Source organism: Dendropsophus ebraccatus, chromosome 7, assembly GCF_027789765.1.
Source record: "Dendropsophus ebraccatus isolate aDenEbr1 chromosome 7, aDenEbr1.pat, whole genome shotgun sequence".
In the NCBI taxonomy this organism is placed as follows: domain Eukaryota; kingdom Metazoa; phylum Chordata; class Amphibia; order Anura; family Hylidae; genus Dendropsophus; species Dendropsophus ebraccatus.
This window is the reverse complement of record NC_091460.1, coordinates 22,322,495-22,349,954: the sequence shown is the minus strand read 5'-3', so window position 1 is coordinate 22,349,954 and position 27,460 is coordinate 22,322,495. Positions and strand designations below refer to the sequence as shown.

The 27,460-nt window shown below is 42.8% G+C and overlaps 1 protein-coding gene across 1 annotated transcript in view; it reads right to left on the bottom strand.

Annotated features, from left to right (window-relative positions):
- The window catches only part of LOC138796490 (vomeronasal type-2 receptor 26-like), a 38,285-nt gene extending 15,968 nt beyond the window's left edge, over positions 1-22,317 (bottom strand). Inside the window, exons 1-4 of the mRNA XM_069976096.1 lie at positions 22,154-22,317; positions 18,440-18,731; positions 13,107-13,904; positions 8,078-8,695 (exon numbers count right to left, since the gene is read on the bottom strand). Coding sequence (XP_069832197.1) covers positions 8,078-8,695; positions 13,107-13,904; positions 18,440-18,731; positions 22,154-22,317 — 1,872 coding nt within the window. The remainder of the gene's footprint in view (positions 1-8,077; positions 8,696-13,106; positions 13,905-18,439; positions 18,732-22,153) is intronic.
- Between the last annotated feature and the right edge of the window lie 5,143 nt (positions 22,318-27,460).

Here is a 27,460-nt window from a genome sequence, read left to right as displayed (position 1 = left end):
CCCCCCTCTCTAATCTAGGGCAGAAATAGTCATACCGTATCCTGACCCTTTTCCTCCCCCAGATCAATTCTTTCAGCAATACCTCGATTCTTCTGAAATATTTATCAGGAATCCAAACAGGCGATGCAGCTAGAAAAAAATTAATCTGTGGTAGGAGAACCATTTTTATAAGACCTATCCGGGCGGCCATGCCAAGTGGCAGTTTCGTCCACACATCCACCTTTTTACAAATTTTTGCTAAAAGGGGTTTGATATTACTTTTTATATATTGATTGGGGGCCCCAGTTATTACTACTCTTAGATAGTCAACACCCTCCTCTGGACTGCCCACCTTCAGCTCTGTCCCACCCTTATACGCCTGCATATCCAGTGGCATTATAAATTATTTTGTCCAGTTTATCGACAGCCCCATGGGACTAACCAACCTCTTAAAATCCTGTATAACCAAAGGCAACGTACTCTCAGGGCTGTCGACAAACAGAAGAAGATCATCAGCATACATCAACATCTTTTCCTCTTTACCCCTCACTCCAAAACCTTTATAATTATCCATTTTCCTCATCCATTCAGCCAGAGGTTCTAAATATAATGCAAATAAAATGGGTGATAAAGGGCATCCTTGCTGTGTACCTCTAAGGATATTAAATTTTGAAGTAGTTCTCCCATTTATCACCAACCTCCCCTTAGGTTGCCTATATAGAATTTGAATCCACTTAATTATGTTATTGCCAAACTGAAAGTTCTCCAAGGCCTTCCAAAGGTAGGGCCATTCCACTTGATCAAATGCTTCACAGGCATCAAGAGCCACCAGGGCCCTATCTACCCCTCCTTTTATCTGCAAATTAATAAATGTCCGTTTTATATTATTAACCCCTTAAGGACAGAGCCTGAAATGGCCTTAATGACAGAGACAAATTTTATGAATATGACCAGTGTCACTTTAGTCATTAATAACTTCGGGATGCTTTTACCTATCCGGCTGATTCTGAGATTGTTTTCTCGTGACATATTGTACTTTACATTTCTGGTAAATTGGAGTCGATACTCATAACAAATCTTTATGAAAAAAACCCAAATAAGGTGAAAAAATGTGAAAAAATGCATTTTTTCCAACTTTGAAACTTCTTTGCGTATACAGAAAGTGGTTATACCACATAAATTATATATTAAATAGCATTAGCAACATGTCTACTTTATGTTGGCGGCATTTATTAAACTATCTTTCATTTTTTTTAGACGATAGGAAGCTTAAAACATTAGCAGCAAATTTCCAAATTTTCAGTAAAATTTCAAAATCAGATATTTTTAGGGACCTGTTCAGGTTTAAAGTGTATTTGAGGGGCCTGTATGTTAGAAAGCCCCACAAAGCACCCCATTTCAGAAACTGCACCCCCCAAACTCTGCAAAAGCACATCCAGAAAGTGTTTAAACCCTTTAGGGGAGTCACAGAAATAAAAGCCAAGTGTGTAAGGAATTTGAAAATTTTAATTTTCTGTGCAGAGATTTTATTGTAATCCAATATTTTTCATAATTATAAACCTATTACCAGAGAAATGCACCCCAATAATTATTGCCCCGTTTCTGCAGTTTATAGAAATACCCCATATGTGACCCTATTGCGCTATTTGACGCAACCACAAGCCTCAGATATAAGGGAGCGCCTAGTGAATTTCAACGCCTCCGTTATATTTGGTCATTTTTGACTGTACCACTTCAGGTTGGCAGAGGCTCTGGGGTGTCAAAACCTAAAAAACACCCCTAAAGGGACACCATTTAGAAAACTACACCCCTCAAGGAATGTAACAAGGGGTGCGGTGAGCATCTGGACCCCACAGGTGCTTCACAGATTTTCCGAACAATATGGCGTGAAAAAAGAAAAATTTATTTTTTACACTAAAACGTTGTTCTAGCCTTCAATTTTTCATTTTCTTAAAGGGATAAGAGGCAAAAAAAGACAAAAAATGTGTAGCGCAGTTTCTCCCGAGTACGGAAATACCCCACATGTGGCGATAGAGTGCCAAGGGGGCGCAGGACGAGCCTCCAAAGGGAAGGAGCGCCAATTGGCTTTTGGAAGCTGAATTTCACTGAAAAGGATTTCAAGGGCCATGTCGCATTTACAGAGCCCTCGTGCTGCCAAAACACTGGAAACCCCCCACAAGTGATTCCATTCTGGAAACTACACCCCTCAAGGAATCTAACAAGGGGTGCAGTGAGCATATGGACCCCACTGGTGACGGGCACAAATGTGGAACAATGTGACGTGAAAGGGAAAAATTTCATTTTTTCACTTTCATGGCACAAATGTGCCCGTCATCAAGGGGTCCATATCCTCACTGCACCCCTTGTTAGATTCCTTGAGGGGTGCAGTTTCCAGAATGGGGTCACTTGGGGGTTTCCAGTGTTTTGGCAGCAGGAGGGCTCTGTAAATGTGACATGGCGTTCATCATCCATTCTAGCCAAATCCAACCTCCAAAATCCAAATGGCGCTCCTTCCCTTCGGAGGCTTGCCCTGCGCCCACATGGCGCTTTATGTCCACATGTGGGGTATTTACGGACTCGGGGGAAATTGCTCTACACATATTGTGTGTTTTTTTCTCTTTTAACCCCTTGTGAAAATGATAAATTCAAGGCTAAACCAACATTATAGTGTAAAAAATGTAATATTTCATTTTCACGCCACATTGTTCCACATTTGTGCCCGTCACCAGTGGGGTCAATATGCTCACTACACCCCTTGTTACATTCCCTGAGGGGTGTAGTTTCCATAATGGGGTCACTTGTGGGGGGTTTCAACTGTCTTGGCAACACAGAGGCCTTTTGAATGCAACATGGCCCCTCAAAATCCATTCCATCCAAATCCAGCCTTCAAAAACGAAATGGTGCTCGTTCCCTTCGGAGGCTTGCCCTGCACCCGCATGGCGCTTTATGTCCACATGTGGGGTATTTACGGACTCGGGGGAAATTGCGCTACACATTTAGTTTTTTTTCTCCTCTTTTAACCCCTTGTGAAAATGATATATTCAAGGCTAAACCAACATTATAGTGTAAAAAATGTAATACTTCATTTTCACGCCACATTGTTCCACATTTGTGTCCGTCACCCGTGGGGTCCATATGCTCACTACACCCCTTGTTACATTCCTTGAGGGGTGCAGTTTCCATAATGGGGTCACTTGTGGGGGGTTTCAACTGTCTTGGCAACACAGGGGCCTTTTGAATGCAACATGGCCCCTCGAAATCCATTCCATCCAAATCCAGCCTTCAAAAACCAAATGGCGCTTCTTCCCTTCGGAGGCTTACCCTGCACCTGCATGGCGCTTTATGTCCACATGTGGGGTATTTCCAAACTCAGGGGAAATTGCTCTACACATTAAATGTTTTTTTTATCTTTTAACCCCTTGTGAAAATGAAAAAACATGACAAGATTAATGATTTAGAGTAAAAATTTTACAAAAATTACACTAAATGTTGGTCTAGCCTTGATTTTTTTTCCATTTCCACAAGGGGTTAAAAAAGAAAATGAACACAAAACGTGTAGGGTAATTTCCCCTGAGTACGAAAATACCCCACATGTGGACATAATGTGCCATATGGGCACAGGGCAAGTCACCAAAGGGACAGAGCGCCATTTAGAGGCTGGAATGGAGGATGGAGGCCATGTCGCAATTACAAAGCTCCTGTGCTGCCAGGACAGTAGAAACCCCCGACAAGTGACCCCATTCTGGAAACTACACCCCATAAGGAATCCAACAAGGGGTGCAGTGAGCATATGGACCCCACTGGTGACGGGCACTTACGTAGAACATGTGCCGAGAAAATAAAAAATACAATTTTTTTCATTTTCACGTCCCAAATGTGGCCGTCACCAGGGGGCCATATCCCCGCTGCCCCCCTTCTTAGATTCCTTATGGGGTGTAGTTTCCAGAATGGGGTCACTTGTGGGGGGTTTCTACTGTCCTGGCCGCACAGAGGCTTTGTAATTGCATCATGGCATCCTCTAATGGGAATGGCGGCCATACCTACTTAGCTGGGGAAAAGGGACAATTCTAATTTATTTGGGGGTATTAGGGCAATTATTAGTTTATAAGGTTGAAAATGACAGGTGTCCATCAAATTCAACCTGTGTTGATCCAGAGGAAGGCAAAAAAAAAACCCTCGTAAGGCAGACGACAGTAGCCTCATCACAGGGGAAAATTCCTTCCTGACTCCATATTGGCGATCAGAATAATCCCTGGATCAACGTGACCCCTGAAATAGGAATAAGGGACAGAATTTAGATAATGTAGAACCCCAATGACGTGTGGTGCACCTTGAAGCGATCCAGTATGCAGAGGCCGGGGTGATCAAGACAGGCGTCACACTGGAAAATGTTGTCCTTCCTGATCCCCCTGTTACCCCACACTCTGCACTTCTTCTGCGGTCTCCTGTTCTCCAGTGTGGGGGACGTCACCTGGAAAATGTTGTTCTGGTGCGATACGGGGTCCTTCATATCCAGAAGCGCTGGGTCCGCTCCATGGCTGCTAAATATTAGGGCGCTATTACTACTTCTGATATGTTCGGATCGTGCCGCAAGCTACAGGGCAGCGAGAGACCAGAGGAGGGGGGTGCTGGTATAAAAGTTATCCCCGTACAGATGGTGACCTTTATCCAGCAGTGGGAAGATCAGTTCCCGGACGATCTTCCCACTAACTCCGAGGATGGGGGGGCATCTGGGGGCTGGATTCGGGTGTCCCTTCCTACATACACTCTAAGGGTACGTGCACACTGCGGAATCGCGACAGATAACCCTTCGTGCATTCCACAGCTGGCACCCACCGGCGGACTGATGCAGGCGCGCGTCTCCACACGTGTCATAGACTCCATTCTATGCACGGGCGGATTCCGCTCTCCGTCCAACGTGTTCATTCTTTGGATGGACGATGGAATCCGCCCGTGCATAGAATGGATTCTATGACACGTGTGGAGACGCGCGCCTGCATCAGTCCGCCGGTGGGTGCCAGCTGTGGAATGCACGAAGGGTTATCCTTCGCCATTCCGCAGTGTGCACGTACCCGAAATCTGTAAGTGTACCCTAAGGCACGCTCACAGAGTTTGTAGAATTTCACACCATACCGTCATCTCTTATTGGGACGGTACTGGCGGAAAAGATGTGTCTGGGGGGCAGCGTACGCTACACTACCCCCAGACACGTCACTGGAGGATGAGGATGATGAGGATGAATGGAGGAACGAAGGACCCCCCATTCATCCTCACTGGCTGTTTCGGTGTCGGAGGTAATAATAACGTATCCCTCTGACGCCGAAAACACCCAGGGGGTCATCTTTATACGGGGATTAGTATATGGGGTATGTAGTGGTGTAGTGTCAAACTTTATTCAATGTAGTGTGGTGTAATGTAGTGTTTTTTACGTGTTTTTTTACAGTAAGTATAAAAAAAAAACCTACGCCAACAAAGGAGTTGCTGATAAATGCCGCACTTATGTGCGGCACTTATAAGCAGACCGTGGCAGTAGAATATAGAAAAAAAACACCCTACGCCAAAAAGGAGGAGTTGCTGATTAGCAGCGCACTTTCGTGCGATGCTGATCAACACTCAGCGGCGATAGGGTGCGGAAAATAGAAAAAAAAAAATTTGAAAAAAAAAAATAAAAAATTCTGAACATCCCTGTAGCTGCTGATAAGTGTATTACACATATCAGCCGCTAGAGGGCAGCAGAGCGCAAAATACGGAAAGAGCCGACGCTGGAGCCGAAAATAGCCGAGAGAAGCCGAACGTGACGTCACGGAAGAAGCCGAAGACCCGAACGAAGACGAGGATGCCGCGAACCCGGAAGACGCCGATCAGGAGCCCGGGACAGGTGAGTAATGTACAAATACCTGCTCTGGACCCCTCGGCTGCCTAGCTGAGGGGTCCAGGGCAGGTATTTACTATATTGTGGGACTCTGATCGCCGTGCCACCGGCCCGATCGCCGTGAATGGCCGGCCGGTACCGGCCGGCCGTTCACGGCGATCGGGCCGGTGGCACGGCGATCACCATTACTTTTTACAGTAATGGCGGTCGGTGCCGTCCTCGGACAGCACCGACCGCCATTTTTTTCCGGGTCATCGGGTCGCCGATGACCCGGAAAGGTTCCGATCGCCGCTATTGGCTGATCTGAATTGATCAGCCTATAGCGGCGATCGTAAGCACGGGGGGTGTTAACCACCCCCCGTGCCGTGAAGCTAAGATGGCCTGCTATGATTTATAGCAGGCCATCTTCCCCGACCGCTGTGTGTGAACACGCAGCGATCGGGGAAACATCGGGCGTAAATTTACGCCCTGATGCGCCAAGTACCAGGGCGCGAGGGCGTAAGTTTACGCCCGATGTCGTTAAGGGGTTAAACACGGAATGGCCAGGGATGAAGCCATTCTGATCATCTGCCACCAAATCCCCTATTATCTTATTAATGCGTCTAGCAATAAGCTTGGAGAACAGTTTTACATCACTATTTAAAAGGGAGATAGGACGGAAGTTACTCATCTCCAAATGGTCTTCTCCCTTCTTTTTAAGGAGCACAATATTGGCTTCTTCCATGGAGTGGGGCAATATGCCTTCCTCACAGGCTATAGTGAGTACTTCCAGAAGAGAAGAATAGGCAAGATACATCTGGCATGCCTCCTATAGAAAGCATAAGGGAGACCATCTGGGCCCGGAGCGGAATTACCAGTAGTGGTGGCTAAAGTCTCCTCAAGTTCTGGCAGTATCAATGGTGCCTCCAACTCCTCCCTTTGTAAACTAGATAAACTCGGGAGATTGATCTTGTTAAATAATAAATCATCTATTTCTGATAAGTCTGGAGTACTTGATGTGTATAATGTAGAATAATACCTAACAAATTCCTCCTGTATTGCTTCCTGTACTTTAACTATACCACCGGCGTCTCCCCTAATGGCAGTAATCTCATTAGACTCAGCCTGAGCTTTAATAATATTAGCTAGCAAAGAGCCGGGTTTATTTCCCTCAAAAACCTCTTCTGATCCAAGAACAGTATTTTATTTTCTGCCTTAACTTTAAAAAACTTAGCTAGCTCTTCCTGAGATGACTTCAACTTTTCGAGATCATTAGAGTCCCCACTGAGCGAATATTTCAAGTTGTTATTCTCCACTTCCTCTACCAATTGCTTTTCCTCCTTCCTAAAACTCTTTTTTTTCCCAGCAATTTCTTTCACATATAACCCCCTTAGATATGCTTTCAATGCATCCCAGACTGTTTGTATCCTAGCCGAATTCCGATTGATTGACATAAAGGTTTCAATCTCCTTATTAATAAGATCAATGTCATCCAATATGTTCAACCAATGGGGATTCAGCCTGAAGGTTTTTCTCGGTCTCATACATCCACTACTGAAGCCCACATCCCCAAGGGGAGAGTGATCAGAAAGACTTTTAGGACCATAAAATATATTTTTTACTGATTCCATCCCTGCGACATTACACAACATCAAGTCAATCCTAGAGGCTGATGCATGAGAGGAACTAAAACAAGAAAAAATATTTAACACAGGATTCATACTCCTCCATTCATCTACCTAACCCATTTCTTGACAAAAAAAAAAAAAAAAATCTCGCAATCTGGACCCCCCCCCCCCCCAAACCTTAATGATCTCTCTCATCAGAAAAAGACCCCTACAAAAATTGGCCTACATCCCGCTCCCACTCCAGGCAACATAAATCAATCAACAGTCATAAAACCTCCATAGAGCGAAAGAGAAAACTTAAACGTTAGAACCATTATATCTCCTCAGAGTCCATCCATTTTGAGATTTCCCCAGCATTCATGAAGAAGTGAACCAAATTCTTGTAGACAATTCTCATTTTTGCTGGGAATAAAACTGAATAGGAAATCCCGTCTGAGACCAAATGTTTTTTAACTTCCCGGTAGGAGGCTCTCTTAACTTGAGTATCTCTGGAGAAGTCAGGATAAAGTGAGATCTTGTTTCCATTATACTGGAGATGCTCCTTTAATCTGGCTTTTCTTAAAAGGATATCACTGGAACATAACATTTTAACCAAAATCGTTCTGGGATGACTCCCTACAGGTGGTTTTTTCATAGGGATACGAAGAGCTCGTTCAATTCCAAATAAAGGAGTAAAACTGTCTGAGCCAAAGGCCTCAAAGACCCATTCTTTACAAAAGTCTACTGGTGATTCACCCTCTGCGCCTTCTGGGAAGCCTACCATCCGGACATTACACCTCCTAGATCTATCTTCTAAATCGGCTAGTTTGTTTTTGACCAACTCATTATCTCTCTTCAACCTACCAATTTCCTCAGCAAACCCATCTATCTTCTTCTCCATAGGAGCTAGTTGTTTTCCCATGCCATCCATTTTATCTCTTAAATTATATAAATCCTGTCTTACTAGGGAATTGTCCGTGGATACTCCCCCAATCTGAGTTGTTAAATTTAAAATAGATTGATTACATTTTGAAATTTCAGCAAAAATTTCAGCTAATCCCAAAGTTCCAGTCTGGCCTGAGTCATCCTGGCCACTGACCCCCAACTCTGCATCAACACAGGATGACTCCAAGCCAGCCTCTTCTGCCTCTAGCTCCAACCGAACCTCCCCCTTTTTGTTCCCAGCAGGAGACTTTAAATATTTATCCAACTTCTGAGCTGTCCCCTGAGTCCCCACACCCCCAGTGTTCTTACGATTCTGCGATTTCCCAGACATTCTGATAAATCACGCTGACATATAGACAAAGAAGAGGACAGAAAGAAAGGATGATAATATAGACAACACTTTTCCTTCAGTTCGCTCAGATTCCCTAACCCTAGGGAAAAAAAAGTCAGTTACACGGACAATTTTTCTGAGCCAGATAAAGACAGTAAATAGGCGATTAATTTTATCACGCTGGAGTCTCAACGGATCAGCTACCAGAGTTTCTCATGTATTCATTGTCCATAATTTGCTTTCACTTATCTGTCCCATGCCTTTGACCAAACATATGTCACACGCCAGTCAGTTCTTCAAGGAAATGTCCACTTGAGTACGATATAATCACCTTGACACTGGAAGCAAAAAAGAGCAATAAGGCATCTCCCCTGGACTATTCAAATCCAGCTGATTAATGGCTAATTAGTGCCAGACGCATTACACTGCCGTAGGGATCAGTTTGGACACTTTCACTTTCAGTCCCTCCAACACAATACAGCGCTCCGGGAGCCGCCGAGCAACCACCCCGGCAGGTTCCCCCAGACCCGGTCTCTCTCCCCGGGAGGTAGCAGTACGAGGCCATCCTGGAGCTCGGGAGCGGGCTCTGTGTGCGGCTAACACGTCATGCCGCTGGCCACTCCCCAAAAGCAAGGATTTCTGATGCCAACCTTCCTATTGGGGGGCGCCTCTCACCTTTCTTACCCTAATGGGAAAAAATAATAAACGATGTGTGCGTGTTTAACATTATCAGACAAGGCTATGTTCTTTCCTTAGATCCGCTGCCACCGAGAAAGTTTCTTGTTTCCTCTAGTCACTGTCCAGAGAAACAAAGGTTGCTGGAGCAATCCATTCAAGAACTAATCCGATTGTCAGCCCTAGAACCAGTTCCTCTCAACGAGAAGGGTCAGGGAGTTTATTCACCTGTTTTTCTAGTACCCAAACCTTCGGGGAAAGACAGGTTAATAATAGATCTCAGATACCTGAACAGATTCATGACCAAGAACAAATTTTGTATGGAAACAATAAAGTCTGTAAGGACGATCCTAAACAGAGGAGACTTTATGGCGTCTCTCGGTCTCAAAGACGCATATTTCCATATACCTATTTTCAAAGAACACAGAAGATTTCTTTGGATCGCAGTTCACATGGGGAAGCAGATTCTTCATCTCCAATTCAAGGTCCTTCCTTTCGGCATAACATCAGCCCCATTTGTATTTACAAAGGTGGTGTCTTCCGTGGTGGCAGTTCTAATGGTACAGATTGTAAATATATTACCTTACCTGGACGATTGGCTCATCATAGCAAGATCTCAAGAGCTCCTAGACCAACAGGTATCCCTCACCTTGAACCTTCTCACCTCCCTAGGTTGGCTGGTCAATTGGGAAAAATCAGACCTTATACCCTCCACAGTCAAAAGATATCTGGGATTTGTGATAAACTCCCAAGATATGAGACTGTATCTCACTCCAGAGAGGAAGTTGAGAATTATGGAAGGATACAAGTTCCTAAGAGTCCACCGACAGGTTTCTTTCAGAACTCTGATGAGTTATCTAGGTCTTCTCTCCTCTGCTGCAGAATCAGTACCCTGGGTTCTTTGGCATCTGAGACCCCTACAGGCGGAAGTATTACAGAAGTGGGACAAGAGGACTTCATCCTTGGACAAGAAGATCAGGCTCTCTAACAGTAAGAAAATCCCTACGATAGTGGGCTCAAGTAAAGGATGGAGCCAGTATACAAGAACCAGTCTGGACATTTCTTACAACAGATGCCTCGGGCTCAGGGTGGGGAACTCACCTAGAAGAAAGAGAGATCCAAGGAAGATGGACTGGATCAGAAAGAACCCTCTCTTCAAACCAGCTGGAGCTCAGAGCCATTTTCAAAGCCCGCACGCTTTTTTCTCCTCAGATTCAGAATCGAGCAATCAAGGTAAGATCAGACAACATCGCTGCCGTGTACTACCTAAACAACAGGGAGATACCAGATCCAAGGTCCTCCTAGAAGAGGTAGGAAAGATTGTAAATTGGGCAGAATCGAATTTAACCACACTAGCAGCAGTGCATATAAGGGGGACTCTGAATGTAGTGGCCGACAAACTCAGTCGAAATTTATCAGTCCCAGGGGAATGGTCTCTGAACCCTGCGATATTCAGTCAGATTATCTCCAGGTGGGGCGTGCCGGAGATAGACTTGACGGCAACACGCTTCAATGCGAAAGTCCCGAAATTCTGCTCACTTTACCAGGAGGACAACTCGGTAGCTGTGGACGCAATGACGAGAACGTGGGATTTCAGACTGGCGTACATATTCCCTCCAACGGCCATGATATCCAGGGTGTTACTGAAGATCAAGCAAGACCAAGCCACCGTAATAGCGATAATTCCCTTTTGGCCGAAGAGGTCCTGGTTTTTCCAACTTCTAACGATGAGCAGGGGGACTTACTTGAAATTGCCACTACAGCAGAACCTGGTGTCTCAGGGCACGCAGCTCTGCCAGAATCTGGGGTCTCTTCATCTGACTGCCTGGAGACTAGTCAGTCCTTATTAAGGGCTAAAGGGTTTTCTAGCAGAGTGGTAGACACACTTTCGCATTCTAGAAGTGATGCTACCAACAAGTCATACGCTAGAGTCAGGAGAATCTTCCAATCTTGGTGTTCTTCCAGACAAATAGACCCCAGTAACCCTTCAGTCCCAGAGATCTTGGAATTTTTGCAGGATGGCTTTAATAAGGGATTGTCCCCAAGCACCTTGAAGGTACAGTTAGCAGCCCTCTCAGTTCACCTTCAGAACAAGCTCATGCAAATTCAAGAGGTAAAGGGATTTATAAGAGCCATCACCAGACTTCGTCCCAGGGTCTGTAGACCCGTGAATCCGTGGGACTTATCTCTTGTTTTAAAGACCTTGAGTAAAGAACCTTTTGAGCCATTGGATACAGCATCAGTTAAAATGCTCACTCTGAAGACCGTCTTCCTCTTGGCCATAACATCCGCCAAGAGAGTAGGAGAATTGCAAGCCTTAGCTGCTAGAGAACCCTACACTATTTTTTTACAGGATAAAGTACTTTTGAATTTTTTGCCAAATTTTTCACCTAAATATCCTTCTTTCATCAATTTAAATCAGATGATTTCCATATCCAGACTACCATCGGATCTTACTGCCGGAGAACCAGAGTTGGCAAACCTAGATGTTGTCAGATGCCTTCAAACCTACCTTAGGAGGACTGAAGAGATTAGAAGAACTGAAAACCTATTTGTATCCTTCATGGGAAAGAACAAAGGCAAGAAGGCATCCAAGCCTTCCATCTCTAGATGGATTTCAGAATGCATTAATATCTGCTACACTTTGAATGACCAGGATCCTCCAGAGTTTACGAAAGCCCATTCCACCAGGGCAATGGCAACCTCATGGGCAGAAAGAGCCCTGATACCTCTGGAACTAATTTGTCTTGCAGCAGCTTGGTCTACGCCTAGAACGTTTTTTAGGCACTACAGAAAAGGAAACTCTATTCCAAACTTTTCCACTTCGGTGGTTAACTCAGCTTTTCAACAATCCCACCCTTAGGGGGTTTAAGAGTACGTGTCAAATCCCCATTATTGTGCCACTGTGGGACGTAAGAGAAGGGTACATTTGATGGATAATGTGTTTTCCCTTAGTCCCATCAGCGGCACAACTTACCGCCCTTAATTCTTTGTGTTGTTTGATTATACTTTTCTACTTTAAAATTACTCACTGGTTGTGGGGATCCGCCTCCTTTTATCCTAGAGGGAGGAGGGGCCATTATTTGAATTAATAAACTTTATTTGTTGTACTAGTAAATATTCTTTTGTCCTGCCTATCTCACAGGGGCAAGAATACCCCATTATTGTGCCGCTGATGGGACTAAGGGAAAACACATTATCCATCAAATGTACCCTTGTTAGGGCCCATTTACACAGAAAGATTATCTGACAGATTTTCTGTCAAAGATTTGAAGCCAATGCCAGGGCTGGATTTGAAAAGAGGAGAAATCTCAGGCTTTCCTTTATGACCTGATCTCTGCTTATAGTCTTTTCCTGGTTTTGGCTTCAAATCTTTGGCAGATCATCTGTCAGATAATCTGACCCTTGACCTGAAATCGCTCACCATATTACACAGAACGATAGTCGCTAGTTAAGATCGTTAGTACGATTGTTTACTCCATCTGGTCCCAGCAAAAGAAGGAACGAATGTGGAATTACACTGAATGATTAGTGAACAAATGTGGAATTACAGCAAACAATTATTAACAATTAAATATTAACAATGATTTTAGGGTCAGAACTAAATGAACGATCAACGACATATGTACGATTTTTGTTTAAATTCGGATGACATAACGATTTTCCGCACGATAATCGCCCCGTGTAATAGGGCCCTTAGGCTGTATTTTACACTCACCTTGTATTTATATTCATATGTTTTTACATTTTTTAGTTTTTCATTTCTATCAAGAATAAGGTTTATATTATGCAATGCATGTGCCATTATTAAGACTGCAATGTACACTTGGTAAGGAGTTGAATCTTCCGTAAAATAGAAATGCTCTTTGAATTGCTCTTCTCCTGAACAATGGCCTAAATGTTGCTGATTCATCTGTGAAATAAGGTAGTTCTTTAATTTATTTTTTGATAGACAATTGAACGTCAGCATCCAAATCTCCTCCAGCAACATGTCATAAGGTCGATCAGATAATTGGACCTTATTAAAATATTCATACATTTCGGTTATGTAGTGTCTGGGGACTGCAAACACTAAGCTGCAGTTGGCCGGAGCTTCCATAAAAATTAGTTCTCTTGCAAGTGACCATGAGCTTGGAAGTATAAGAGTCTTGTTTTTTAGAACATGAGCGACATTGTACAAGAACTTCATGTACGCCAGGTTATAGGATCCACAGATAAGTATAACATCAGTAGAACACGTCTGCAACTCCAAAGGAACAATATTAACATTTCCTATGGACATCTTAACCCTGAATTCCACACAGATCTGATGAGATGTGAATAGTTTCTTTAGTTCTTGTAGCTCTCGCTGTCCACTGTCATCATCTGATGTGATGATCCCGACCCAGCTCCACTGGAAGCTTTCCAGTAACTTCACCAATCCTTTATAGTATATTGTGTCATCGGGGACTGTTTGAAAGAAGTTTGGGTAAAGGGTTTTGTCTTTTAGAAGAGGATCTGTGGCTCCGTAACTGATCTAGGGTAGACAAAATAGGTGTTGATCCAGGAAAGGAAAAATATGTGGACAAAGGAAGGATATCAGTGATTACAGACAAGACTTTTTTTTTCTACACAAAGCAAAGATTTTTTTTGTTTTGTTTTTGTTTTTTCTTCCTATATCACTCTCATTCACCATCAGTAGTCATACGTCACCATCTATTTTATTCCAGTTGAACTGCATCCATTCAGGGCCGTATTTGCCATTAGGCAGAAGTGGTTTGAGGCCTCAGGCAGCAGTCTGTGCAGGGCCAATTCTAGCTTTCCTGCTGCTTGGGCAAGAACTAAGATCAACATTATATAAACATTAAATAATACCTCAACAAGGACCACAGATCACCTTCCCCCCGCCCCCCCCCCCCCCATATTGACTAAATATTACCATTACACAAGGGGAAACTAATACTGCCACATCTTGAACACAGTACAACTGCTTAATGATTTTACAATACCAGTACTGCTACTAAATAAAAACCATTGAAGAGAGTCCAGCATTACCCCAACATAGTAATAGTACAGTGATCAGTATGCAATTACATTCAGTGGCTTACAGGTGATGTCTTCTCTCATTAGTCACCCACTTTCTCTTCTCTCCTCCATTTGGTCCAGGCCATCATGAAGGCTTCTATTAGCGAAAACTTGACCTTGCATCATCTATTGGGCAAACATTTTAGACTCCATACTTTTCCAGCACCCTCCTCCCCCCTATACCATACCCCATCCGTTGTGCCTAAACACGAATAGCTCCCCCTATTTGTCATCCACACAGCAACTAGCCCCTTCACGCCGTAAATACCTCCCTTTTGCCCTGACACTTAATCAGATCCCCTCTGCACCTCCACAGTGTTATAATCCCCCTCTTGTAGTCACAATCTCCCCTCTTGTGTCCATATGCACTCATAACCCCCTTTATGTGGCTCCATCTAGTCATAATCCCCATCCAGTGTCCCCATGTAGTCATAATCCCCCATTCTGTGTCCCAATGTAGTCCCCCTCGTATATCCCCCTGTAGTCCTCCTGAGTCCCCTTGTAGTGCCCTTCATATAGTCCCCCTCCTGTAGTATCTTCTCCTGTGTCCCTCTGTAGTTCCCCTCCTGTGTCCCCCTGTAGTCCTCCATATGTGTCCCTCCTATGTGTCCCCCTATAGTCCTCCACATGTGTCCCCCCTTTGTGTTCCCCTGTAGCCCCCCTGCTTTGTCCCCCATCTCCTGAATACATTTCTTTAAAGATAATGTACCATCAGGTACATCATTTTAAGTTTTTTTTCTATGAATAAACTGGCACCACCACTGGGATGCATGTTCAGGAACCGGGCTGGGGTTCAAAAAAAGGGCTGTGGCACCGGCATCCCCGCACTGGCGCCGGTCAGGCTGCTTACTAATCTCATGGAGCAGCATGACCAGAAAGACATTACTAGCTGCACCAGATAACTTCTTGATTGCAGGCCTGACACAGCCTGTTATCTGGAAGTGAATGGCACAGAGCAGAGAGTTGATTGCTCCCTCTCTGAGCCTCCTGTCAGCTGTGTGTGCTTATAAGGGCACACACACAGCTGATAGTGGAGACACTCGCACAGTCTTGGAGCAGGGACTCTGGTGTCAGACAGGAGTCTCTGTTTCTGTACGCATCTTCAGTCCAGCGGTACGCTATTAGTGTATTGATCGTGCCTCGTAATATGTTTACGGGAGCAGAGACGTCCAAGTTTTATTTAAGAACCATTAGTCGATGGGTGAATATTTTTTAGAAGCTGCCTGTTGAGTATTCACTCAAAATTCTTCTTATATGGGTTTGTGCCCCAATTTATTATTTGTGAAATTTAAAAAAGATACACGAACAGGTGCAGGCCAACATCTGGTCAGTACCAGACTTTTTTGCAAGTATTTTAATACAGTTTTTTCCCCACAAATTAAAAAAATATTTTGTTAAATTAGTCCTATTTGGCTGGGTAAAAAACAGACAAATGCTCCATAGAAAAGTTGCACATTTTAGACTCAATAGTAAATGTCTTCCATTGTCTCTCCCCACTTAACCCCCTGTGGGATTGACAGTAAGCAATCTGTACACCTCTCAAAATGATGGATGTTTTTCTCCTCAGTGGACAGAGAGCACTTACCCCTCCCCTCTCTTGACAATCACTAGCACAGCAGGAAAAAGCGCCCTTAATTTACTCATTTTTTGTTTTTCAGATACCAGTATCCTGAGAACTATGTTGGATTCCAAGGACTATGTTGATGACTGGCAGATTTTTTTTCTATTAATTTGGTCAAATGGTTAATAAGGGGTGTGGGGGTTTTTTATATTTCAATAAAAACATCTCTTTGATGTATTTAGCTTTTTTATGCACTTTAAAATGTTGGTAGTGGAAGCTTTCTGATAGATAACATCCATTTCTAAGCTAGGGCTTCGTGTTATTATTAGGATGGCATGGACTAGAAAAAAAGGTCCTTTCCACCGGTGCTGCAGCATGTGTCAAGCTGTGGCGGCGTGCAGTGGGACATGTGAAGGACGTGGGGGTCATGGACCAGTATGCCTGTGGCGCTGGCTGTGAAGGTCCATAAGGGGATTAAGTGACTCCCGGGTGGTGGTGGGTGGCAACGGCCAGCCTTACTTTCAAAGGACACCCTAGTTTAGAGAAGGGGTGCCTTATTTTGGTGGGATGACTTACATTAGGCTTGTTGGAAGGGTAGTTGGGGTGTCTTTTTTTAGGAGGGCGCCTTATTTTTGTGGAAACACGGTGTGTATATATATATATATATATATATATATATATATATATACATATATATATATATATATATATATATATATATAAGTCACTGATTGATAGAAAACATTAAAATCTTTAATCTTTATTAATTTATCTTCTTAAAATAATAAACTTGTAAACACACGTGATATACTCTGCTAACTCATTACAAACCGGCCACCATCCTAATCTAACTAATTGTCCCGGCCTTTGTGTAAACAACGCACCATGTAAACTTAATTCATAAATTGCAACAGTCTCTTGGTCTTGTAGCCGCTTTTTTGTATATATGCACTATCCCCGTAGTCTTTGCATGTGCTCCATAGTGCAAAACAAGCTGGTAAACAATAGACCTCTTTATAAACTTTCAAATATATCTGTGCAGATTTTTACTTTCCTTTTGTTGATACAGTTGTTCGAATGACCCAACGCCGTTTCCTTTGCCACTTTTCATCAGGGGTCTTGTTCAGCAATGTATTTGTAGACAGCTTGGTACATGTGCGTGCGGCTCTGATGGCTCTGAAGTAGCCACATTTTGTTTTGATTACTGCTTTGCACACTCTTGGCATTCTTGATGAGCCTCAAGAGGTAGTCACCGGAAATGGTCTTTCAACAGTCTTGAAGGAGTTCCCAGAGAAGCTTAGCATTTGATGGCCCTTTTGGCTTCAATCTGCAGTCATCTGGCTTAGCAACTCATCACTCTCCTTCTTGGTCAAATAGCCCTTACAAAGCCCGAAGGTGTGTTTGAGGTCATTGTTCTGTTGAAAAATCCGCAACTAAATGCAAACTGGATGGAATAGCATGCCTCTACAATCTACAATTTTCATAGTCATGACAATACAGAAAACTCTTTGAATGAAAAGGCGTGTCCAAACTTTGGGTCTGTACTGTGTTTGTGCTGCAGATAAGACTTAGGTCTAGCTACACATACACTTCTTTCTTCATAGTAAAAGCTTCCTTTAGTTACTTAGTGCCTCTATAGTTGTTCCTGACACAAGCTTCCCAACCACCATGGGTTGCTAGATTAGACTCCTAGGGAAACTGGAGACAAGGGAATCTTCACCCTTCCCTATGCCGGAGACAGACTAGCTAAAATTGGACAGTCAACAGCCTTAGAAAAGGGACAGACAAACTCAATACTTGACCTGTAGTAGAGCACAGTGCAAGTTCAGCTGTTCTCTAATGACAAGACGCTCATCTCTAAAAGAAGGACACTACAAGCCAGCTCTACCTTGAGCAGAGACCTGGGACTTGTACTACTCCAAAAGGATTGGAAACCAAACACTGTGGGACAGAAGACGGTTAGGTGAGATAACTAAGACTCATCCATACACGAGTATAAGGATTTCTTCAAACACCTAGTACAGTAGGCAAGGGCCCTCCTATCCAGTCCGTATAACCTGTAACTGTTTTCTTCTATCAACTTATCTATCTACCTGTATTGACTATTTTTTTTGCACTAAGTGCACCGTTTGTAACCTTTTACACTAAGATACTTTTTTCAAGTAAAGTTTAGAAGTTGTTTAAAGTGGGACTCTGTTATCTCTGTTGCCGTACTTGCACCTACATTCTTCAACTTCAACACCTGTCCAAACCAAGGTCTGGTTGCCGTGAGTTCGGAGGTGTGTGTTACCACTCCTGCTCACCGTGACAAGTAGTATCCAAAACACCAGAAACCACCAGCATGTCCAAAACCATGTATACTGTACATATAGACAACAAAGAATTTTTCCTTGTAAAGTTGTCGGGGATATAATACAGTAACTCACCTGTGCATAGCCATAGAAGCTTAACAGCTGGGCCATAGGGAGAGTAGTAACAGAGAGTAAATCTCCAATAAACCCGACCACCGCATCCTTCTCCATACAGGAATAGTTTGGAGCTGTCACTGTGTGTCCAGACATTATCTGCAGAACATCTTTTATTACTTTATTTTCATTTCCACAGGAGTCATATATGTGATATCCCAGAGTGATATTTGGCAGGATATCTGTACGATTGTTAATAGATTCAATTGCAAACTGAAAAGCCAATAGATGTGTATATTCTCTGTTTTGAATGCTGTGGAAAATATTTAAAAATTAAGTTGTCACAGGTATTTTTCATAATGTATTAATAAGAACCCCCAAGCATTAGAGATGCACTGTCACAAAAAAAAAACAATAAAAACATTTGATATGCCACAGAGATATGAAACAAAAAACTAAAAGTGCAACAGCAACCTTCAGGTGCAGGGGTCAACCGTACATACTACCCCCTGACATACACACAATAAAAACCTGTTCTATAGATATTATTGTCCTAGTAAATCATTTGATCAAACAGAATGTACCATGTCACCATGTTAAGGTGTCCTCAGAGACATGGTCCTACTCTAGCATTCCCACACCAGCAATGGCCTCTCCTGGGCTGAACAAGCCTACAACTGAGCAGATAGGATCCAACTAATCTCTTTTTTAAGCACCCACTGGACATGGATGGAGTGCAAGCCAACATGAAATAGCCACACACCCCACAGAAAAAAAATGGCAGCACTTCTATGTCTCTGTTCACACTGTAGGTTGCACACAGCATGTGGCTAAAGTACAGACAAAAAAAACAAAAAGTGCAACAGCAACCCTCCGGTGCAAGTGCTTACCATACATACTCCCCCAGCATACACACCATATAAACCTGTTCTATAGATAGGACCATGTCTCTGAGGACACCGTAACGTGGTGACATGGTACACTCTGTTTGATCAAATGGTTTTCTAAGATCCTAATTTTTTTATATCTATAGAGCAGGTTTTTATTGTGTGTATACTAGGGGGAGTATGTACGGTAAGAACTTGCACCTGTAGGTTGCTGTTGCACTATTTGTTTTTTGACTGAACATTAGCCACATGCAGCAAGCAACCTACAGTGTAAACAGAGGTATTGGAGTGCAGTCAATTTCCTTTTTTTTATGCCACAGAAGTATGTCAAAAGTTTTGATTGGTCACAGTCTAAGTGTTCAGTCCATGATTGTTCTGGAGAGTAAGCCTGGAGAAGTTGTGTTTAGCACATTTCTCTCCCAGCTCTGTGTTAAGAAACCGCCGTATAATGAAAGTCTATTTGACATGTCCAGGGCCAGCTCCAGGTTTTTGCAGGCCCTTGGGCGACAGAGCCTCAGCAGGCCCATCATCCGTACATCCACTATGCACTCATCATCCACACACTATGCACAATCACTTGAGACACCACTAACATTCACAAACACACATTACTGACATACACATTGGTGTTTCAAGTGATTGTGCATAGTGGATGGATGAGGGGTCCACTGAGGCTTTGTCGCCCAAGGGCCCGCAGAAGCTTGAAGCTGACCATGACTGACTGACACACACTTACTGACTGACACACACATTTTTTTTAGTTAATTTATTTTATTTTTCCAAAAAACACACTGACAAATACATTAACACATTTAAAAAAAAAGAAATCAGTGGTAGTAACAAATACTTCCATCCCACACCTTCACTAACTGACGTTACCTCCTTTCAGTATATTAATTTGATATCCTAAGCAAGGTTATCCAACTATTTCCATTCAACAGTTCCCAAAAGACAGGCCTGGTTTCACCCGTCTTACACACCCTTTAATACAATACTGTAGTCTATATCCACTTCAATTCTGACACCCTACTCCCTGCCATATCCTACTTTAACTCCTAACGCATGCCCCTTTTTATCTACCAGAGCACAAAGAGAAAGGAAACAAAATTAACAAGACAGGGTCATCACCATCCATTCTTCAGATTCACTTCTCCACATTCCGTTATATTTATTTTTTCTATATCACTTTTAGCCTCTCATTTATATCTCACCTTCTTGACACAGGCCAAAGTCTCAGGCCTCCCACCTGGACCCCCCTTGAACTATTCACGGGCAGTCCTCATGAGGACCCCAACTCTCCCCAGTCCACATCCATAAGGGCCCCACTGTTCTCCGCTTAAATTGCGGCCTGCGTAGGGTACCTAACTGGATTTTCCACTCGAGTCTACAGTTCCATATATAATGGAGCCCTATGAGCCGAGCGGATCCGCAGTCCATACATTCTGAGGCTTCCCTGTCCTTGTGTTTAAGTTATTATATTATTGCGCACCAGCTGTTAATCACCATCGGGTACCACTATCCACTAGTGGTCTGGGAACAAAAGGAAAATAATCAAACAAAGTAATATATGTGTCAGGTATAGTCAGGACAGCACTCTGAATGTCCTATGTTGATAGGTGGGTGCCAGCAGCACACACAGGAGAACTACCTGTACGTCTACGTCCCGTCTCCGGTCTCCACACTTTCTTTGCTCCAAAACTTCCACCACAAATTTAGACATTCTGAGTAACTCCCCATTTCTTTCTGCTTTCTCCTTTTCCAAAGTTCTGCTCTTAGGCTGCATTCACACTACGTATATTTCATTTAGTATATTTATATTTCAGTCAGTATATTTCAGTCAGTATTGCAACCAAAACCAGGAGTGGATTAAAAACACAGAAAGGATCTGTTCACATAATGTTGAAATTGAGTGGATGGCCGCCATTTAATGGCAAATATGTGCTGGTATTTTAGAACAACGGCCGTTATATTGAAATAATGGCAGTTATTTACTGTTATATGGCGGCCATCCACTCAATTTCAACATTGTGTGAACAGATCCTTTCTGTGTTTTTAATCCACTCCTGGTTTTGGTTGCAATACTGACTGAAATATACTGAATGAAATATACGTAGTGTGAACGCAGCTTAGTATGTTATTGCCCACATTTCTCCATTCGTCACTATGAGGAGCACTAGTAGCTATACAATTTCTTGCTATTACCAGCCTTACCGCAAAAAATAATATATATATTATCCTCAAAACCATATAACCCTGTTTTGTTTTTACCCCCACCCCCAGTAGGGCACATAAGTACCTGTCTTTTATCTCCATCTCAAATACGTTAAACATAACCTCAAAAACCTCTCCCCAAAGCTTTACATTTTCCAGCACCCCCACCAGCGATGGTCTAAATCCGATTTCTCTATTAAACATCTTTTGTAATGTTCACTTCCTTTAGTGCCTCATTTAACAAAATCCTTTCCTGTGTAATACAGTCTGTGCATGACAAAAAATTGAGTTATTTTTTGCCTTCTATCTGTATGACCCAAACATCCCCATTTGTAGACTTCTTCTCAAAAATTTTTATCACAATTCCCTATAATCACTTCCCCTTTCTTTTGAAATTTAACCACCACAGTGTCCCCTTTTTACCCCATTATCATCTTACTAAAATTGGACATGTTTCCCTTAGTATTCTCTCTCACATTCATAATCCGTGAAACGGCATCCGAGTGCTCCACCACTAACTCCTGGCTTCCTTTGGAGGCTTCTAGTGCTTTCCTCAGCTGTCTGTATCCTAACTACATGATCTTTTTTTCCTGCTATTTCACTTATTTCTTCCAGTTTTATTATACTTCAGCCTCACAAATTTGAGAAATTTTGATCAATCTCATACTTCTTCAATATTTCAACTCCTCTATCTTCTGGACTTCTGGCAAGTTGGCATTCTGTATTAATGGTGTACATTCTAGAGCCCCAGTTATTCCCGTTATTTTCACTATCCGCCTCCAGACTCTTACTAAACTCCATCGCAACAAATCCCTTGGGATATTATCCACCTTTCTTACCTCCATTAACTCAAAAAAGTCCTTTATTCCCCCTTCCTGCATTTCCACCACATACTTCAAATAATCTGACAAACACACTTACTGACTGACATACATTGCTGACTGACACAAACTTGCCGACAGACACACATTACTGACTGATATACACATTACTGACTGATATACTGTACACCTTACTGACTGACACACATTACTGACTGACACACACCTACTTTTTTACTAACTAACAAACACACACACACATACACACAGAATTTACTGTCTTCTCCTTATTCCTGTCTGCCCCGGCCAATCTCCACATTGTAGTATTGAGGACCTGTGGCTCATGTGATCAGGTCCTCCATCCCTCTCTCTCTGCAGGACGCTCAAAGGTCCTGCTTTTTCTCTGTCTTTCGATGTTCAGCGCTCACCATACACTAGAGTTAGCAGGCTGAACATCATCACAACGGGCCCCCTAGCTCTTTTTGCCCCTGGAGGCACTGTGTCCTCCGACACTTGCCCTAGTAAGCCCTGTGCTAATGCCGGCCCTGGATATGTCTCTTTTCACTGACACAGGGCGCAAATTGCCTTAAAGTAGTTGGGAACTTCTCCAAATGGTTGCAGATGGGCCTATTTTCAGCTTGAGGGGCTGTAAGTATTGACACTGCTGACTTTTTTTTTTAGACTATGTTTTTTCACTTGCCCGGCTAATGGCTAGATGTTGTACACTAGTCATGAGTTTGCCCACTATGTCCTTGTCAATCAATTAAACGCCTTAATGTATAGTAGACCTGCTACAAATGATGACCCACAGGCATGAATAATGCTAACATTGATAAACTTTGTCATCCCACCTACTAGGTTTGACACTTTATCCACCACAATGTGAGACAATGCTTACTGTGCCTTCCCCTACCAATATCTTGTCTTAATATTGCCCGAGGGGGTAGTCTGAGCCATTGTTGGCCTATCTGTAAACCCTTAACCTTACTTCACTAGTCATTATTTCCTTTATTTTGGGACAGAGCCTTTTATATCTCTAACCAGTCTATCCACCACATTGAGTGTTCTTGCTTGTATTTATTTTCACTGTGGCTGACTGTGAAGTCCCTCCCTGCTCTCTTCTAGCTGATTAGCCATTGTTTTTTTTTTTTATGTAGCATTTAACAATTATGGTATTCTATCTGCAGAGAGACTAGTACTCTCCTTATCCTTAGCTAACACCTTCCCCTAAAGCTAAACTCCTAGAGGTTATATTGAGTGTGTGTTAAGACTGTACCTGTTGGAACATTGGAGCTGTCCTTGGTCCGTAAGATAAAACTAAGGGCCCTATTCCACCGGACGATTATCGTTCAGATTGTCGTTAAATCGTTTGAATCTAAACAGTAATCGTTCGGTTGAAATGCAGTTAACGATTAACGACCGAAATCGTTGATCGCTTTATAACATCTGAACCAATTTTTATCTTTGCTCGTTCGCAAAACGTTCACAAATCATTCGCATTGAACAAGACATCGTTCGGTCGTTCGCAGTAGATACGAACGCAATAGCGAAGAAATAGCAAAGTAAAAACGATCGCAAATACGATCATAAGTAACGATTATCGTTTTATGGAAATGAGTTAACGTTTTCAGGTCTTTCGCAATAGCGGTTGTTTGAGATTGTTAATCGTTAACGATTATGCGAATGATAATCGTTCAGTGGAATAGGGCCCTTAGACTGCGCTTTTGGCCTTGAATATGTGTTTATTCTATGATATCTGCATTCTGAGCTCTGTCTGAACATCGTCTTACTCCTTCTATTCTGCTAATAGTTTCCTCTGCCCCACCCATCTTTCCTCTGCTTATGTCTTTCTGGCCACTTCAAGGTTAATTTTGTTTTGCTTTAGCAATTGACATTTGGCTTCTTCATTCACCTTTTCTGTTTTTGTTTCTGTGTGTTGTCCAATCGCATTCTGGACTGGGTCTTTGAGTTCCTACAAAGTGTATCAGTGCCCTAAATTCCATGCTGGCTATTAGACTACGTTCCAGTGTTCTGGTATTCCCTGTGTTCATCTCTGTGTTATCCCTAGGTTTCATCTGACCCTGGCGTTCTGTACCTGGCTGTCCTGGTTATCTTGCTTTCCTGACCTTTTGGCTTTTGTAGACCTAACCACTCTCTGGATTACATTTCTGTACTTCTGCTTTTTGTTGTGACCTCGGCTTCCTGACCATCCTTTTCTGTTTTTTTTGTCTTGTCTGTTTTCTAACTTTTTAAGTTAGGGACAGTTGCCTAGTTGCCCGCAGTTGCTTAAGACTGTGTGAGGCAGGGACAGTGGGTCGGGACCAATTCAGGGTACACTTACCGTGTCTCCCCATCAGTTCCCTTACCTTGCACCAGTGGGTTCCTGACAGTGTGCCTGACCCTGATCCCCCAAATATTGTTCCTTAGGCCTCAATTGGTTGTTATGGTGTCAAGATGATATGCCATGTGAGAAATTATTCTAGTCCTTATATGGGGCTACTCAAGGCTCTTGAATCTTTATTCAATGCGCCAACAGAAGGTATAACATCAAGGGGTTTGATTAAATATGTCTCAAAGATAGCATCGGGGTCATGAATCCACAGTATCTGTATTCTATCTGCCTGTGGTCATAAGTAGAATTGATCAAACCTCGGAAAATCCTAGGTTCGATCGAACTCGAACATTCCCGAATCTTCCGCATTAGACTGCTGATGTCTTCACGGTCTGTGCAAAAGGAGGGGCGTATCCCGGAATTCCAGGTGGTCCCTGGGCATTCTCGGCCTTCCCCACAGACCGGTAAGGTATCAGCAATCTAATACGGAAGGTTCAGGATTGTTCGAGTTCAATCGAACCTAGGATTTTCCGAAGTTCGATCAACTCTAGTCATAGGTGATGATGCACCAATTGGTGAGGCAAAAGTGGTCCTTTGGCATGTCCAAAATAGCATTTTTTGACATTGAGTTATGCCTAGGGATTAGGTACTTATATTAAAGGCACCTCCTATCCTCATGCGCCCAACTTACCCTCCCCTCCTCTTTCTCTTTTTTTTCTTCTTTCTCCGTTCACTCTCCTTGTCCTCTTTACATCCCTTTACTTCCCTTCTCTTCTGTATAAAAATGGTGAAATTAAGATGTTTTCCCTTAATGTAAGCAGTCTAAATGCCCCTCAAAAAGGTCCCAGGTCTTGTATCACATGCATAAAGAACAGGCAAGTGTTCTATTCTTACAGTATATACATTTAAAAACATCATATTCCTCAATTTTTTAAATGCAACTACTTTAAAAGTGGTTTCATACATCCAATGCCTCCTCTAAAGCAAAAGGAGTCAATATTTGACTCTAAAACGCACTGCAATTTACTCATGTAGACATACAGTCTGACATTGAGGGTAGATATATATATTCTTAAAGCTTTCTACATTCTAAAGTAGTCAACTCAAAACATGGAGAAAATTCTTACATCTTTTGGAATTTCTTTGCGGAAGCTCTGGTCGTGGTTGCTGGGGATTTTAACTTTAACTTGTTAAAGGTTCTTGACTCGTCATTGGATTCGCCAATCCTGGGTCTTAGTTACATGTCCTTTGATACACTCTTAACTCTATGCAACTACTGGACCTCTTGAGAACACTGCACCATGGGGACAAAGATTATGCCAATTTTTCTTTTCTCCACAACAGTTATAGCAGAATCGACATGGCCAGTGATTCGCTGAGCGGGCTGTCAATCTCCAGACAAGTGTAAAAGTCTGGTTAGCCAATCACTGACTGCCGCACTTTCTCTTTTAAATCAGTCAGTTACTGGCTTAACGGGCGGTCCTTTTCAGCTCTAGAGTAACAGTCAGCTCAGCCAATCAGTAACTGACTGTGACAGGAGAGTGCCACAGCCAGTGATTGGCTGAGCGGGCCATCCCTCTTGCTCGAAGAATGACAGGCAGTGCAACCAATCACTGGCTGTGGCGCTGTACTGTCTCAGTCAGTAATTGGCTTAGCGGTCTGGGGACAAGGAGACAAGGAAGAGGACACCGGGGAAGCATAAACAAGTAAATTGTGCACCACAACTGCAATAAAACAGTTAAAAAAAATTCCTAAATTTGATACCCAAAAATTGCCAACCTTTCAAATTGATATTTTTTTTTATCATAGTTATCATTATAAATACCACTAGATACCACTACTTCATTTTTCATATATGTAAAATGCTGTTTATTGGTCTTCTTTTACATCATTGTTAATAATAATTTGTTCCACATAGCTGCTTTATAATCTTTTTTTTTTTTTGTTGGAAAGAATTATAATAGACAAATCATGGAAACTGAAAAACAGGGATGAAGAAATTGTGAACTCTATCACTGAGTCATAAGGTGTGGGACCCTTGGTTGTGTGATCTTATAGCTGAGATCCTGATCCTCTTGTCAGGTTGACTGGCGATTTACAGTTACCACATACAAACAGTAGGTCCTTAAAGTAGTACACAATATAGATTAAGTACAATAATATAATACATTTTTAATACCATATGTTAGTGATTAAAAAATCAGATAGTTGTACACTAATAGTGATTTAAAGGTCAGATAGTTGTACACTAAAAGTGATTAAAAGTCAGATAGTTGTACACCAATAGTTTTAGAAATTTATAACTTGAACAATAAGGCCATGTTCCCACGTAGTAAGACACCGGCCGTTCCGTGACCCGGCCGGGTCATGGAACGGCCGGTGTCAGAGAAGATCATCCTGGCTGGTACTGCAGTACTGGCCGAATAATCTTTACTGCCGCTAAATTCGGATGCAGGCACATCAGTGTGCGCCAGCAATAAAATTCCCCGATGCACACAACGGAGCGTGCGGCCAGAGTCGCACGCTAGATTGTGTGCACTGACAGGTTCCGCAGCGGATGCAGTTTTTGTGGCGCCGCTAGGGATCGCGGCCGGAGTGTATATATGTGTATACACTCCAGCGGGGATTCCATAGAGGGCGGCACAATGTACGGTTTATTTTAATCACGCCCATTGTTTCAAATCTGCAACAACGGCAGTGATTTATATGAACCTTACTTACCTATTGTTTGTATATGTATATTTATTAGTTTACTCTCCTAAAAACCTAAATAAACATATCTACTAACAAT